Source organism: Nycticebus coucang, chromosome 9 (genome assembly GCF_027406575.1).
Source record: "Nycticebus coucang isolate mNycCou1 chromosome 9, mNycCou1.pri, whole genome shotgun sequence".
Classification (NCBI taxonomy): Eukaryota; Metazoa; Chordata; class Mammalia; order Primates; family Lorisidae; genus Nycticebus; species Nycticebus coucang.
This window is the reverse complement of record NC_069788.1, coordinates 76,360,177-76,373,883: the sequence shown is the minus strand read 5'-3', so window position 1 is coordinate 76,373,883 and position 13,707 is coordinate 76,360,177. Positions and strand designations below refer to the sequence as shown.

General features: G+C 45.4%; 1 protein-coding gene across 3 annotated transcripts in view; it reads right to left on the bottom strand.

Moving 5' to 3' along the window:
* The window catches only part of SLC22A23 (solute carrier family 22 member 23), a 177,256-nt gene extending 168,700 nt beyond the window's left edge, over window positions 1–8,556 (bottom strand). For all 3 annotated transcript variants that reach the window (XM_053602391.1, XM_053602392.1, XM_053602393.1), the window contains exon 1: window positions 7,903–8,556. In XM_053602391.1, coding sequence (XP_053458366.1) covers window positions 7,903–8,556 — 654 coding nt within the window. The remainder of the gene's footprint in view (window positions 1–7,902) is intronic.
* Between the last annotated feature and the right edge of the window lie 5,151 nt (window positions 8,557–13,707).

Below are 13,707 nucleotides of genomic sequence, written 5' to 3'. Positions count from 1 at the left end.
CTCTGTCAATCTCTAGGTCACTTGTTTGGAGGGGGATCTGCCCACTGATAATGACCAGCACTGAGTAAATGTTGAGGAAAAAAAAAAAAAACCAAAAAACTAACCACCACCTGCAGAAGTTCAAAGTTCTTAGACTACTGAGGTCAAAGTCAATGGCAGCCTATAGAAACTCGGCTTCAGGTAGGAAGGAGCCCAGCCTTTTCTCTGGTTTCATCTCTCTCTGAGCTCTGCTTGTTACGGCTCAAGGCTACCATGGCTCTTTAAAATTCCACCCTCTCTGATCTGTGTTTTCATCCAGCACAGTGGAGCCAGACTTAAGCATATGTAGCTAGTTCTTCACTAAATGGCATAAGCTCAGGTTTCCAGCCCAGGCAGTAAAGACCGGGTGGTTAGTGAAGACTGGGCAAAGCCCCCTCTCCTGCCCTCAGGGTAAGCACCCCACAAGGTCCCTTCCTTTCAGATCCTGGCCTCTCTCTGAGCCAGGTGAGCTGTTTAACTTTCAGATTGGAACTCCACAAACATACACAGCTACACATACATTCCTGGACAGTGCTCTTTGGCTAGGCTCCTAGGATCACCCTGCATGCAGGAGTATGTCAAGGGCACACCTGCTTCTCCACATCATCCTCAGTTTCTGGTCTAAGACAGCTGACACATGAGAACTTCCAAGGACTGAAAGGCCCTTCCAGGTGTGGCCTCTCAGCCCCTCCCCATCTTCTCAGGTGACTCATTTAGGCCATCCTTCCCCCACCAGGGGAAAGAAGAAAGGCACCTGCGATTTCCCAGGCCTCTGCTATTTGCCAGGCATGTGGGGGCAGGGGTGGGTGCTCCCCAGTGAGACTGTGGATGAGGACTCAAGTTAAGTAATGTTCCCAAAGCTGCTACCAAGCAGCAGTATCGTGCTGCAACTCACACCTGCCAAACTAAAAATCTCTCCTTTTCACAACATGAAAATCAGGTGAGTTCAGACATTTATGCTATTGACTTGTGGGTTTAAGACCTCCAATGAGAGACAGACTCACATCATTTCAGCCAGGGTGCAGGGAGTGCTAGGAGGAGAGGACAGGTTGGCACTGTCACTTGAATGAGGACTGAGCTGACGTGAAGGAAGAACAGATTAAGGAAGGAGGGAAGGGTGTTCCAGGAAAGTAGAACAGCATGAACAAGGCACTGAGGCAGTAAGAGGCTGGGCTGGGAACCACTGTATACACAAGAGGCCCCTTATGACAAAGTGGGTAGCAAGGGAGAAGAAAGACACATGGGGCTCAGGCCTGAGGGCACCCTTGCCAGCTAGGTAGTTCATTCGGTAGTGATAGAGAGCTCTAGGGATCAGGAACCCAGAAAGGCTTCAAACAGGGGAGTGAGGTGGTTGGGTTTCCATCTTATTTTCTGTCTGTGGGGCCTGTGGTTTTAAGAGTAACAAGATGAGGCAGGAAACCTGGTTAGGAGGCTGAGAAGACAGAGATAAGAGCAATCTGTCCAGAGGGGTAGTCTGCAAATGCCTGCCCACCCCCTCAAAGCCATAGTATAACCACAGCTGACTGTATTGTAACTTAAACATACAGTCATGAAGGTCACTATCTCTGATAGGCCAGTGAAAGAACAAGTCAAAGAGAAAGGACAGGTGCCCCTGTCAGCCCTTCTCAGCCCCTCTAGAGTCAGTAGAAGCCAAGCTGGTTCTGGCATACCACGAAGTTGTGGCAACACTAGGACTAACATTCATAAAGTCTGGGTGTTTTTAAATGACAGCAACTTTTGACTCATTCCTACCTTGGACTAAAAGCCAAAACAAATTATAACTTACAAAAACGACTAACAACAAAAGAGGTTTGAGGCTAGTTCAGAACAAGAAAATGAAAAGGGAGATGATTCAGGACATTGTATAACCAACATTTCATACAGTCAAAGTCTGTATGAAATGTTGGTTATATCCTCTGAACATCTACATAGTATTTCCCTTTCTAGTAATTTATCCTAATAGTTACCCGCAACACCAAAATAAAGAAGTAATGGTATCATAAAATAGTAGACAATATGGGAATTCTTCTCCCATATTTCAGGAGTGTGGAAGTTCTAAATCTAATAAAGCCGAGAAACTATAAAGGAAAAGTTTAATTCAATGGACTCTTTTTTGTTTGTTTTGAGACAGAGTCTCACTTTGCTGCTCCTGATAGAGTGCTGTAGTGTCATAGCTCACAGCAACCTCAGATTCTGGGGCTCAAGCAATTCTCTTGCCTCAGCCTCTGGAGTACCTGGAACTACAGGTGCCCACCACAATGACTCAAGCGATCCATCCATCAGCCTCAGCCTCCCAGAGTGATGGGATTACAGGACTGAGCCACTGCATAGGGCCTCAAACCAAAAAGTTTTTGCATAACAAAAATACCATAAACAAAATCAAAAGACAAACGAAGGAGGTGAAAAGACTAACAAGACATCCCAGAAAGTTACTTTCCTTTATATATAAAATGTTCCTATAAATCAACAAGAAAATAATGCTCCACCCAACATATACACAAATATAAAAGCAAAGGAAATGAAGAGACAGTTTAAAGAAAAAGAAATACAAATAGCTCAAAACTTTCTACAAGATATTTAACCTCCCTCTTAAGAAGTATGAATCACCAAAGCCAAATATAATTTCTTACATGTCTGTCTAGCGAACATTTGAAAGTTATATTACCCCTGGGTGAGGGAGGGTGTGGAGACAGGAGCACACACATTATCAGTGGAAGTGTCTCTATAGATAGCATTTTATCAAAATAAAAATGCAGTCCACTCCTACTTCTAAGAATTTCTTACACATGTATAAATAAATGTTCATGCCTGCCAGGATTTCATTACATATTGTGTATGTGATAGCAAAGACTGGAAACAAACCCAATGCCTTTTCAGTAGGTGACCAATTAATTATGACCCAGCTAGACAATGATACCATGCAGACATTAAAAAAGAATGAGTAAGTGTAAGTACTGATGCACCCATCACCAACGTAAGTAAAAAAGGGGTAAAGAACAGTGAATATAATATGCTACTGCTTCTGGGTGAAAATACATAAATGAAAATAGAGTATTTCTGAAAAGATAAATAAGAAAGTGGTAACCATGGCTGCTTCTGAAGAGGAAAACTAGGGGCAGTGACAGCAAGAAACGTTACTTTTACGGCATGTTTTATGTACCATGTGCATGCATTATCTACTACAGTCAATTTGTAAAAGATATTCATAAAGATGTTCACAGTTGTTTTGTATATACACAACACCTCATGGGAGTCAGTCCAGCATTAGGAAAATAATTTAAGTAATTATGTTTCTGATGACTTGGACAAATGCTTTGGATATGGTGTCAAGAAAAAATAGCAGATTTCATTAAATGGACACTTGGATTGATAATTTAAAAATATGTATATGTGTAGAGCATTTTATAAGTGAAAATGGGCCAGGAGCTGTGGATCATGCCTAAAGTCCCAGAACTTTGGAAGGTCAAGGCAAGAGGATCGCTGATGCCAGGCATTCAAGAGCAGACTGGGCAACATATCAAGACCTGTCCCTACAAACAAATAAAAAACTTAGCTGGGTGTGGTGACTTGGGCCTGTAGACATAGCTACTTAGGATATTGAGGTAAGAGGATGGCTTGAACCCAAGAGTTCAAGGTTATAGGGAGCTATGATAATGATATTGCACTCCAGCCTGGGGGATGGAGTGAGACCCTGTCACCCCACCCCCACCCCCCAAAAGTGAAAGCTAGTTATAAGGCTAGGATCATAGAATTGTGGGCTACTTGTAAAAATATTACCATTGCAATGATAGTGTAACTATATTTAGCCTTAATTACACTACAGTGGAGTCACTTTAAATAACTTCTAGTCTTTAGCCCTAGAAAAAGCATAAAAATTAATTCCTAGCTTAAACAATTTTCAGGAAAAAGGTCAGAAATCTTTGTGAATTCATCAGAATAGAAGGAATACTATCAGAAGATTGGGGATGGACAAATGTCCTAAACTTCAAATAGGGAAAAAACACAGGGCTTGGAAAGTTTAGCTGGCATTGATTGTTGGCAAAATCCTAGAGATTATTCAAGAGTGGTGAGTGCTAAAAACCAATAAGGATTCACTCAGAATAAGGCAAATTATTTTTAAGTCTGTGGAGTTGTTTTTTTTTTTAAACCTTGACCAAAATCTCAGAAGTTATCTGCAAGTTTGAACTGCATGGGAAATGCTGTGGGAGAGAGAAGCCAAGTGAGCCAGGCTCCAGACCTGTTCATTCTCATTTCCCTAAAACCTGCTCGCTATTTGACTCTGAAGGAATCTGATTTCTCTTTTCAGGGAGATACTGACAATACCTTTCAACAGAGTTAGGAGATAAATTACAAAATTACAAGTTACCAGGAAGTGAAATACAAATGGTCCTGACTTAGCAATGGTCCAACTTAACAATTTTTCCTCTTCATGATTGTACAAAAGCATGCCTTGGGTACCTGTACAACCATTCTGCTTTTCACTTTCAGCATGGTGTCTCATAAGTTGCATGAGATATTCAACACACTGTTATAAAATAGGCTTTGTGTTGGATGAGTATGCCCCATGGCAGGCAAATATGTTAGATGCATTTTTGGACTTACAATCCCTGGTTCCACAGCAGAACACCTGGCCCACTCAAAAGTGTGTTCACTAACTTAAAATCCATGATACCACTTGGTGTTAGGAAAGGTCTTGGGTTATTATTCTTAATAAAAAAAATAATGTATGTGAAAATATTTTGAAAACTATAAATGACTGCACAAAAGAAAGGTGTTATCATTGTCATTAAAGGCATTGCAGAGTCTGTAATGCACATTGTGGTGTAGATAACAAATAACAAGGACCAAGACAAAACATAAAAACAAAAAGGATCCTAACAGGAGAAATCTAAAAACTCAAAAACTATTAAGATGAAACCTATATGTGTGCCACACTACACGAGCCCAAGACTGAGAAAGCCCTGTTTCTATATAATCCTGCGAAGCAGATATGGTGGCTTTGGTGACTATGGTCTGGATAGAGAACTATGTCATGTCTACTAAAAGCCTTTAGCATCAACTGTGGGCTCTAATAGGGGAAGGACAGTATCTACCTCTTTGGGTGAGAACATACAGGGGGTGCTGGGTTGTATTCTGGTTGTCATGCTTAAAAGGCACACTAGTCAAGTGGAATACTCAGTACAGCTGAAGTAGATTTTTTTAGCCAGGAAATAAATTATTGAAAATGAATTTTATGATGAATAAAAAACAATCATTCTGAGGATCAAGCTGTACAAATAGGCATGAGACAACCTGAGTTTTAGTCGCCAAAAAAGCGTATCTCTCTGCAAGGCAGAGCAAGTATAGGACAAGCTGGCTGCACACCCGTCATCCGTGGAAGTGTTTAAACTGAGGATGGATAACCACATGTCAGGGATGTCACTCAGGAGGGGAGAAAGGCTTTGCAGTTTCATGGGTTTAAGTAGGTGCGAGCATAGCATCAGCTAACTGAGAAGAGGTGGAGAATTGTGCTCAGCATCTCTTCTGTCTCCCCATCCCCAGCCAGCATCTAGGGACAGAGGGGGACCAGCATGCATGCACGCTGAATGATTCAGGCACTGGGAATGGAGCAGGGAAGAGGGTACAAGAGGCAACTTCTCAGACCTTGTACTTTGATCCATTGTCAGAAGGTGAAACTTTCTTCTACTTCTGCTTCTACTTGGGAACAAAGCCGACAAGTGCCTAACCCCTAAAACTCCTGCACCCATCACAGTACACATTCCACATCTGCACATCTGATCCAGCACCCGCATAGGAAAAAGTCTGCCTCCCTACCCAAATGTGCCAAAATGTGTTTGAAAAACTCTTTAAAGCATTTATTATGTGCTTAAAATACAGAGAACACTGTGCAAGGCAGTCCTTTATTTACATCTTGTTTGTCCATGAAAATCAGTACGTCCCTTCTAGTCTGTATTGTATAAGAAACATGTCTCTAATTAGTGTGCCCAGGCTTTCCCCTCTCAGTGTCACCAAGTAACATGTCATCAAGCACCCCCCAAAACATGCCACACATATTAGAGCTATCTGTGCCCCTCTTGGAATGCTAATTTAGAGAAACTGCCCCGCTCGCCAATATGCCTCTATAGACAGTTTTTTAAAACTATTTTTGTTCTCTCCTCCCACCATGCATGGCAGAGTGTGAATAGCAGTTTCCTGGGTCCTCACGCTAAGAGAGTCCACCCTACCTCCTAACCTTCAAGTTCACCTCCCTTTTCACCCCAGGATCACTCTTTATACTCACTTTGATCCGTTATTCTTCCTCTGCTCTAGAATGGGGCTTAAAATACTTGAAAATGTTGCCAAATCCTCAGTCTGCCAGACATAGTGATTTAAATAGTCATTGTTTTTGATTCTGTGCTGCTAAACCAAAAAGAAATAGTGCCCTCCATGAATGGAAAACAGTCACAGGAACACCTTTGGAAAGGAGAGGCTGTCTGGGGTTGTGGTGAGTGGGTGGGGGCAGGGGATCAAAATGAACCAAGCTATAAGAATCTTCCCCATTACCCTGCAGTTAAGCCAGACAGTTCCCACAGGACACAGCATTTCAGGCCAGGTTGGTGCAAGATTAAAACAATGATTATGATGATGTAAGAGTTTCATCTTACACGTCCATGAGCTACAACTGTTTACCAACACACACTTAGGGGGTGGTGGAAATACATACACATTGACTATTACAAACTACCAAATTTCATTCTTGCATTTAGACAAAGCACTTAAAACTCAGCCCAGAATTGCCCAGAAAGGGGTGGGGGGAGGAGTCTACAATTTCTTTGAAATGTGAATTATTTAAACACAGAAGAGACAAAAAACACAAATTGCTTGACAAGCTGGCATATGATATCTCTTACATGTTAAGAAAGTTGTCAAATCATGGCTGAGGGTTTTGCCTACCATTGCCCATTCTTGGTGTTTAGGCCTCCACACATCTCTCACAAAACACTCTTGCCACTTTTACACAAGGCAATGTCTCTGCAAGGGGAGCTGCCGGGACTCAGAGGACAAAGTGGGTGTTCAGCTTAGGTCACCAAGGTAGCTCAGGGCCTCAACCCAAGGCAGCTGCTGTGGCCCCAACATATTCTCAGGGTCCTTCCTATACTCCACTGATGTTTACTAAAGTCCTTAGAACACACTGTAGGGAACACTGGGGGTGGCAAAGGCTAAAGTCAAAAATCTTTGGACAGAACCGAGCATTGTGAAGGGGCGCGTATTTTCCAAAGCCCCATGCCTATCACTTAGTGGCTCTTGCCTGTGTCCAAACCAAGCGCAGTATGGCTGAAGTCTGCCAGAAAGCGGAAGATCTGGGAATAGGACGCTATTTTCATGGATAGCTATTTCTATGGGGGAGACACAGGGACAACTAACCAGGCAGAAGATCAGAGCCGCGGTCTTGGCTCCAGCTGGCAGACCTTGCAGGAGGCGAGTCCTCCAGAGCCGACTGGTGACAGTCAGCCGCCTCACCCCGGCGGGTGGGGGAGAGTCGGTCCAGTCTTATTAGGGGGAGGGGCGCTCTTTCCATAGGTGTACTGGGACTGGAGTTTGGGTGCAAACTAGGAGAGGCTATGGTGTTCCCTCAGAACAGGCTTGTAGTGTTCCCCGCAGAAGGCGGCAAAAAGCCCTCGCATACCCAAGTAAACAGATCTGATTTGGGGGACGAAGAAAATTAAGCCCTTGTGGGGTGCATATACAAACAGATTAGCACCAATTGGGGACTTCGGCTCCCCGCTGGTTCAGGCTCAGACCTCGGTCTACATGGAGGGAGATGGAGGGAAGGGTGGAGGTGATCCGGCTGGGGGATCGGGGCTCGCGAGAAGGACCCGGGGCCAGGCAGGTTTCTGTCCTTACCTTGCTGACCACGTTCCGGACCAGGCCGGTGCGGATGCCATAGTCCCAAGCGTGGCAGTCGCAGTTGGAGGCGTTGTCCCCCTTGTCCGGAGGGGATGGCAAGGGTGGTGTGTCGCCCCCGTACGCGCCACTGCTGTTGCTTCGGTTGCCCGGAACCCCCCAGGCAGCAGTGGAGAAGGGGTTGGTCGGGGGGCTGGTCCAGTTGCCCAAGTCGCTCCACCGGCCGGTGGTGGTGACCCCAGCCAGCTCCGCGCCTTTGCCGGCCCCGCGGCACCAGAAGTTGGGCTGGTCCAGGAGGAACGAGTCCGAAAACTGGCTGAAGCCGATAAACAGCGCCGGGATCCAGGTGAGCAGCACCAGGGTCTTCTGGTAGCTCCCGCCCAGGCCCCCGAGGAAGGGCAGCACTGACCCGTCGTAGTCCAGCAACAAGAGGCTCGGGGCCGCAGCCGCCGAGCAGCAGCTCGAATGCGGGCCGCCGCCGGGATGCAGTGGGGGCAGCGGCTGAATCTCCCCGCCGCCGCCGGGGCCAGCGCGTCCCCCGAGGGGCGCCGAGGCCGCCGCATCCCCGGGCGGCAGGGAGCCGTTCTCCTCGGCCGGGGCCGACTGCCTCCCGGGCCCGCCGCCCGCCGCCTCGCGCCGCCGGTCTATCGCCATGGCCGGGGGCCGCGGCGCCCGCAGAGGCGCATAGAGCACGGCGGAGGCTCCGCGGGCGCCCAGGGCAGAGCGCGCCGGGCCGGGCGCCCGCTGCCGCCGCCGCCGAGGAGGGCCCGCGGCTCGAGACAGAGTGCTTGGCGGCTCCCGGTGCGTCAGGCCGCCCCCATGTCAGCCGCCGGACCCCGCGCCCCGGGCGCTGCGGCCCCGCTTGGGCGCCGGGCAGAGGCGGGCAGAGGCCGGCAGGGCCCTCAGCTGCCGCGGCTCATCGGCTCCGCGGCCAAGCCTGCCGCTTGTCTCTGCTCCGCGCCAGCCGCGGCTGGAGGAGGAGCCGCCGCCGCACCCGGCCCGCGCCCTTGTCGGCTGCTTGGGGCCCTGCGGGTGGCTGTGCTGGAGGAGCGGGCAGCGGCCGCGGCTCCCTCCGTGCCGGGTATGTATTTATCGGACTTCGGGCGCCTCCCGGAAACCAAGAGCTGGAGACCCAGCCTGCCGTGCCGGCCCCGCGCTCCGGCTCTGGGAGCCGGCCTCTCTCCTCCTCCTCCTCCCCTTCCCCCTCTCCGGCCCGCCCCCTCTCCCCCCGCCGAGGTGGAGGTAACCACGGCACCTGCTGCGCTCCGCTCCTGCGCGCGAGCGCCCCCTCCAGCTGGGACATGCCGCCAACACCGCCTTTGATCCGCGGGAGGAGGGCGGGGGAAACGGGATACCAGGGGAACGCCTGGCCGGAGGATCCCCTGCTGGTGCTGGCTCCTGGCCCGGCGGGGGAAGGGAGGAAAAGGCAAGCAGAGCAGGGGGAGTCTTCGCGCACCGGGACCTTGTGGACAGGGTCGTCCTCGAGGCTTGGCTCCCGCAGCCCCACCCACCCTGCATGCGCCGGGTCTCCGTGACTTCAGTCGTTTCGGGGGTGCCCAGCTGCTCAGCTACTTGCACCCCACTCGCGAGTCCGAGGGTCTCCGGCCTTCGGAAACAACCCTGTGCCCTATTTCGAAGGGGCAGATAAGGCTGATTTTTGTGTCGGAGGAGCAGGGTCAAGAGGGCATATTTGCCAATTTCAGGTCTCCAGTCTCCTGCAGCGTTGGGTTTCGGGAGATCTACTGCAGCACCCACTCCCAAATCGCCATTTCTTCCCCAATCCAACGTGCATGCTATATAAGCACAATGCTAGAAGGATGTTATCTCCAACACAAGTTATATATACACATTATAAACGTGATGGCATGCCCCATCCCCTCTCCAAGATTTTGAGTTCTCATTTGGAACGTCGTGTCCACAGGCAAACAATCTATACACTCTCATACAAGAAGACAAACCTCTCCCTTCTCTTCCCTGCTCCAGTGCCAGCCTTGCCCAACCAACGCTATATAAATAACACCAGCCCTGCGGCGAACGGCTGTATTAGCATATTTCCTCCTGCACCCAGCGCTGGGGTTCAATGAGAATTACTCGAAACTTTTCACCCCAGCGTCCCCATATGCTGGAGACATTTAATATTCTGAGAGGTTTATTAATGAAGTCTTAAGTGGAGCAAGCCATTTCTAGTCTAATTTGGGGGCAAAAAAAAGAAATATGAAAGAAATGTTTTTGCTTTACAAAAGAATATACTCTAAGCTACATATACTGAATGTATTCTTTTGCATTTCCATTATTTGCCCGGCTAACCGCTATATAATTTAGTGAAATAAATTTTTAACTTGCAGTTCAATGCTACCAGCAACATGTGCTTACTGCATAAAATGCTGGCACATGAGAACTATTTCTGAAGGCTGCCAGTGGGCTGGGCCTAGGGGGACAGGGGAGGTTGTGGACTTCCCTGCATGGCTGAGAAGGGGAGATTAGATAATAACAGGCGGAAGGGGCCCAAAAGGCCTGTAAAAGACAACAAACCTCTGAGAAATGGGTGTCAAACCTGTATGTATTTATAGAGCTTTGGGGGGTGATGGTGCATACCGTGTATGTGGTAATGATTTTTTTCCAACTTCACAATATTTGTTAGCTTAACCTGTCCTTCCTTCTCCTCCCCTCATTTGAAAAGATAACACAAGTTAAAGGCCCCATGCCTGAGGCAGAGTAAGTGTTCAGTGAATGTTAGCCATTTATTATTATTATTTTTTTTTTTTTTTTTTGCAGGTTTTGGCCAGGGCTGGGTTCGAACCCGCCACCTCTGGTTTATGGGGCCAGTGCCCTACCTCTTTGAGCCACAGGCTCTATTATATGTAATTTACATGTCTCTTTCTTAATTTAAATATCACTTTCCAGATTTCATTTATTTCCTCTTCAGTGGCGGACTTTTCCAGAAGAGGTCTGCTTTGTGTTTGGCTCTGCTTCATTTGTCCACAGTCACAAGCACCTATTCATTTGTTGATTGTTTGAGACTGGGTCTGACTAGGTATGTTGCCTACACTCAGAATCCCCAGACTCAAAAGATCCTCCCAACTCAGCCTTCAAAGTAGCTAGGATTACAAATATGAGTCACCCCCAGCTCATATAACTCACCAGAAAAACAGGCATTCCTATTGATCTTAATGGCCATTCCAATGAGAGTAACAATCCTAAAGGTGGTGTTCAAATTCACATTCTCACTTAGTCCTCATGTTCAGTGCCCCAGGGGATGGGCTTTCAAGACTGAGCAGTGAGGATTAGGTGACTGAATCAGATCAGAGAGTTGGCTTGTAGCAGAGGCAAACAGCTGGTTTTGAACCCAGACCTTCTGCCTGCACAAACCAGGGTTTCTTCGTTTCCTCATCCAGGGGCTGATTACAAAACCATAAGAAAGATATTTGTTAACATGCATTTGTAGATGGGAGAAGCCCTGTCCCTGGGAAAGGTGTTTCATTGTGAAGCTGTTATTATTCTTTTTTCCTAAATGTAATTAAAAATCTTCAAATGGTACATTCCCAGAATTTGGGGGCACACTGGAAAGTGGTACCCTCTAAAACCGAAGCTAAAAGGAATCAGCATAGAATGTTGGAATTAACCATCTGCAGCACTGACTCAGGCATTGTAATTAAGCTGTTGATTAGATTAGCCGTTTTCTTACATCCCTCTTGGATTGACATTTCCACCAAATTTAGTCAAGAAGATTAAAATGTAACTAATTTAAAATAAATTGGCCTTCAATTTCTTAAAACATACAAGTGATCTCATAGCTAGCACAAAAGGAAAAAAGAAGAATTTGACACTCTGACAGCTTCTGAGGTTAAGACCAATTTTAGGTCCACTGGCTAGTCTAGGGAAGCTAATCAGACATCTGCTGTCAAATTGCCCTTTCTGAACTTCCTACATGGTAGTTGTCATTACCTGCTATTTTTCTTGTTTACTTATTTACTTACTACCTCCCACCTGTACAATGTAAGCACCTTGAGGAATAAGTACCTTGTACTCAGCTGTATCCTGGTGGCTAAAACATTGCCTGACATGTGCAAGACTCTCATTACATATTTGCGGAATAAATGAATGTACTGACTTACCTCTTGATGATACTATCTACTAAGATCAATAAATGAATGTACTGACTTATCTCTTGATGATACTATCAACTAAGATACTATCTACTAAAGCAAGTCTGTTTACTTTAATTCTTAAGTCTCCAAGCAACCTTTTCATATTTATTTAATCTCTCAGACATAGTACTCAGCCAACATAAGAATTCAAATGAATTTGATAATTATATTTCTTCTTGCAAGCTATTGTGATTTACTGGGTTAGCTCCCAATATGAACTTCTTGTGGGTAGTATTGGCTTGCAGATAATGGCTTGTAGGCCAAATGCAGCTCACAGACCAAAGGCAATGTTTTCAGAAAAAATACTTATTAACCTTTCCAAATTGGGAGATGGAGCATTTAGGGAAAAAATGTGTTTAGGGCTTCTCTTAACATCACAGAAGCCCTGGCCCTTTTGTTGCCCCATGTTTGCAGGGCCATGCTTTCTGGGAATGCAACAAATGAGCAGGCGCTGTCCAGCTTGCGTGTACCTTGGCTGGTACAAACTATCCATGCATGTTATTTGGCTCCTGAAAGCATCTGAGTTTGTGACCCTAAATTTATGTTAGCATCTTGAATTCACTGATTACTATCAATAAGCTGAGTCATTCTCTTTTCCTTTGAAAGCATGTTAAATAATCTACCAGTTTATAATTTTCTAAAAATTGATAAAGTAAAGAAATGCAAGTCATAACCTAATCACTAACACACTAGAACAATTTTACTTCCTTGGAGATAAGAGGAGAAAAATTTTTACCTTACCTTTAAAGTTGATGGAAACCTAATTTTAAATCCTCCACAATTCTGTAAAAGTTAATTCCAAGGAATTGGGGTCAGGGTTAATTAACTAAATGTATAAGTCATACGAAATGGATTTCACATGGGTTTTACTCGTATACTCATGTTCTTTCCACACAAATTATAGATGATATATCACAGTTTAGATTATCATATGTCTTTCTTTTTTCTTACTGCAGCCTGATTTCTTCTATTTGAATAATCGTTTGAAATGTAAGTTACCTTGATTTTTGGAAAGTGGGAAAAGTGATTAAAGTTACTTCCAACTCTAGTTGTATATATTTGAATATTATTTATATCCCCCTTTGACTTTTGGAATGTCAACTCTGACTTCTTAACAAGGAATTTGACATTTACAAAGCATATTATAAATGAAAATGAAAAAGCTACTTTTGTTCAGTAGCAGAAGTAATAAAAACATCACATAATCTATCTGAAGAAAAGCTCAAGGTAATTGCTTGAGAAAAACCAACCACCTAATTTTTCTAAAAAACCATCCAGTACAAGCTAAATTCACCCTTTTGATCAAAAGGCCAAGTGAAAATAGATGAAGATAAGACTTCTATGCAGAGTTATGACATTGTAAATGTGATTGATAGGGCACAGTTACTTTCTAAGTTTGATCCAAATTTAATTTTGAACACTTTTATTGAGTAAAAAAAAATTGGTAAAATAAATTGATCTAAAATTTGATGTTGTCTTTTGTTGGCTAACTAATCACAGATGTCACCATTGTCTGTCTTATTGTACTCAACACATTGTTGACTGGAACTCATGACCAGTTAGCAACATGTTAAAAATGATCTTTGCAACAAACACACATACAAAAAAGGGACAGAATGCCAAGACAAAATGTGAACATTGTGTGTTTCTTTTTTTT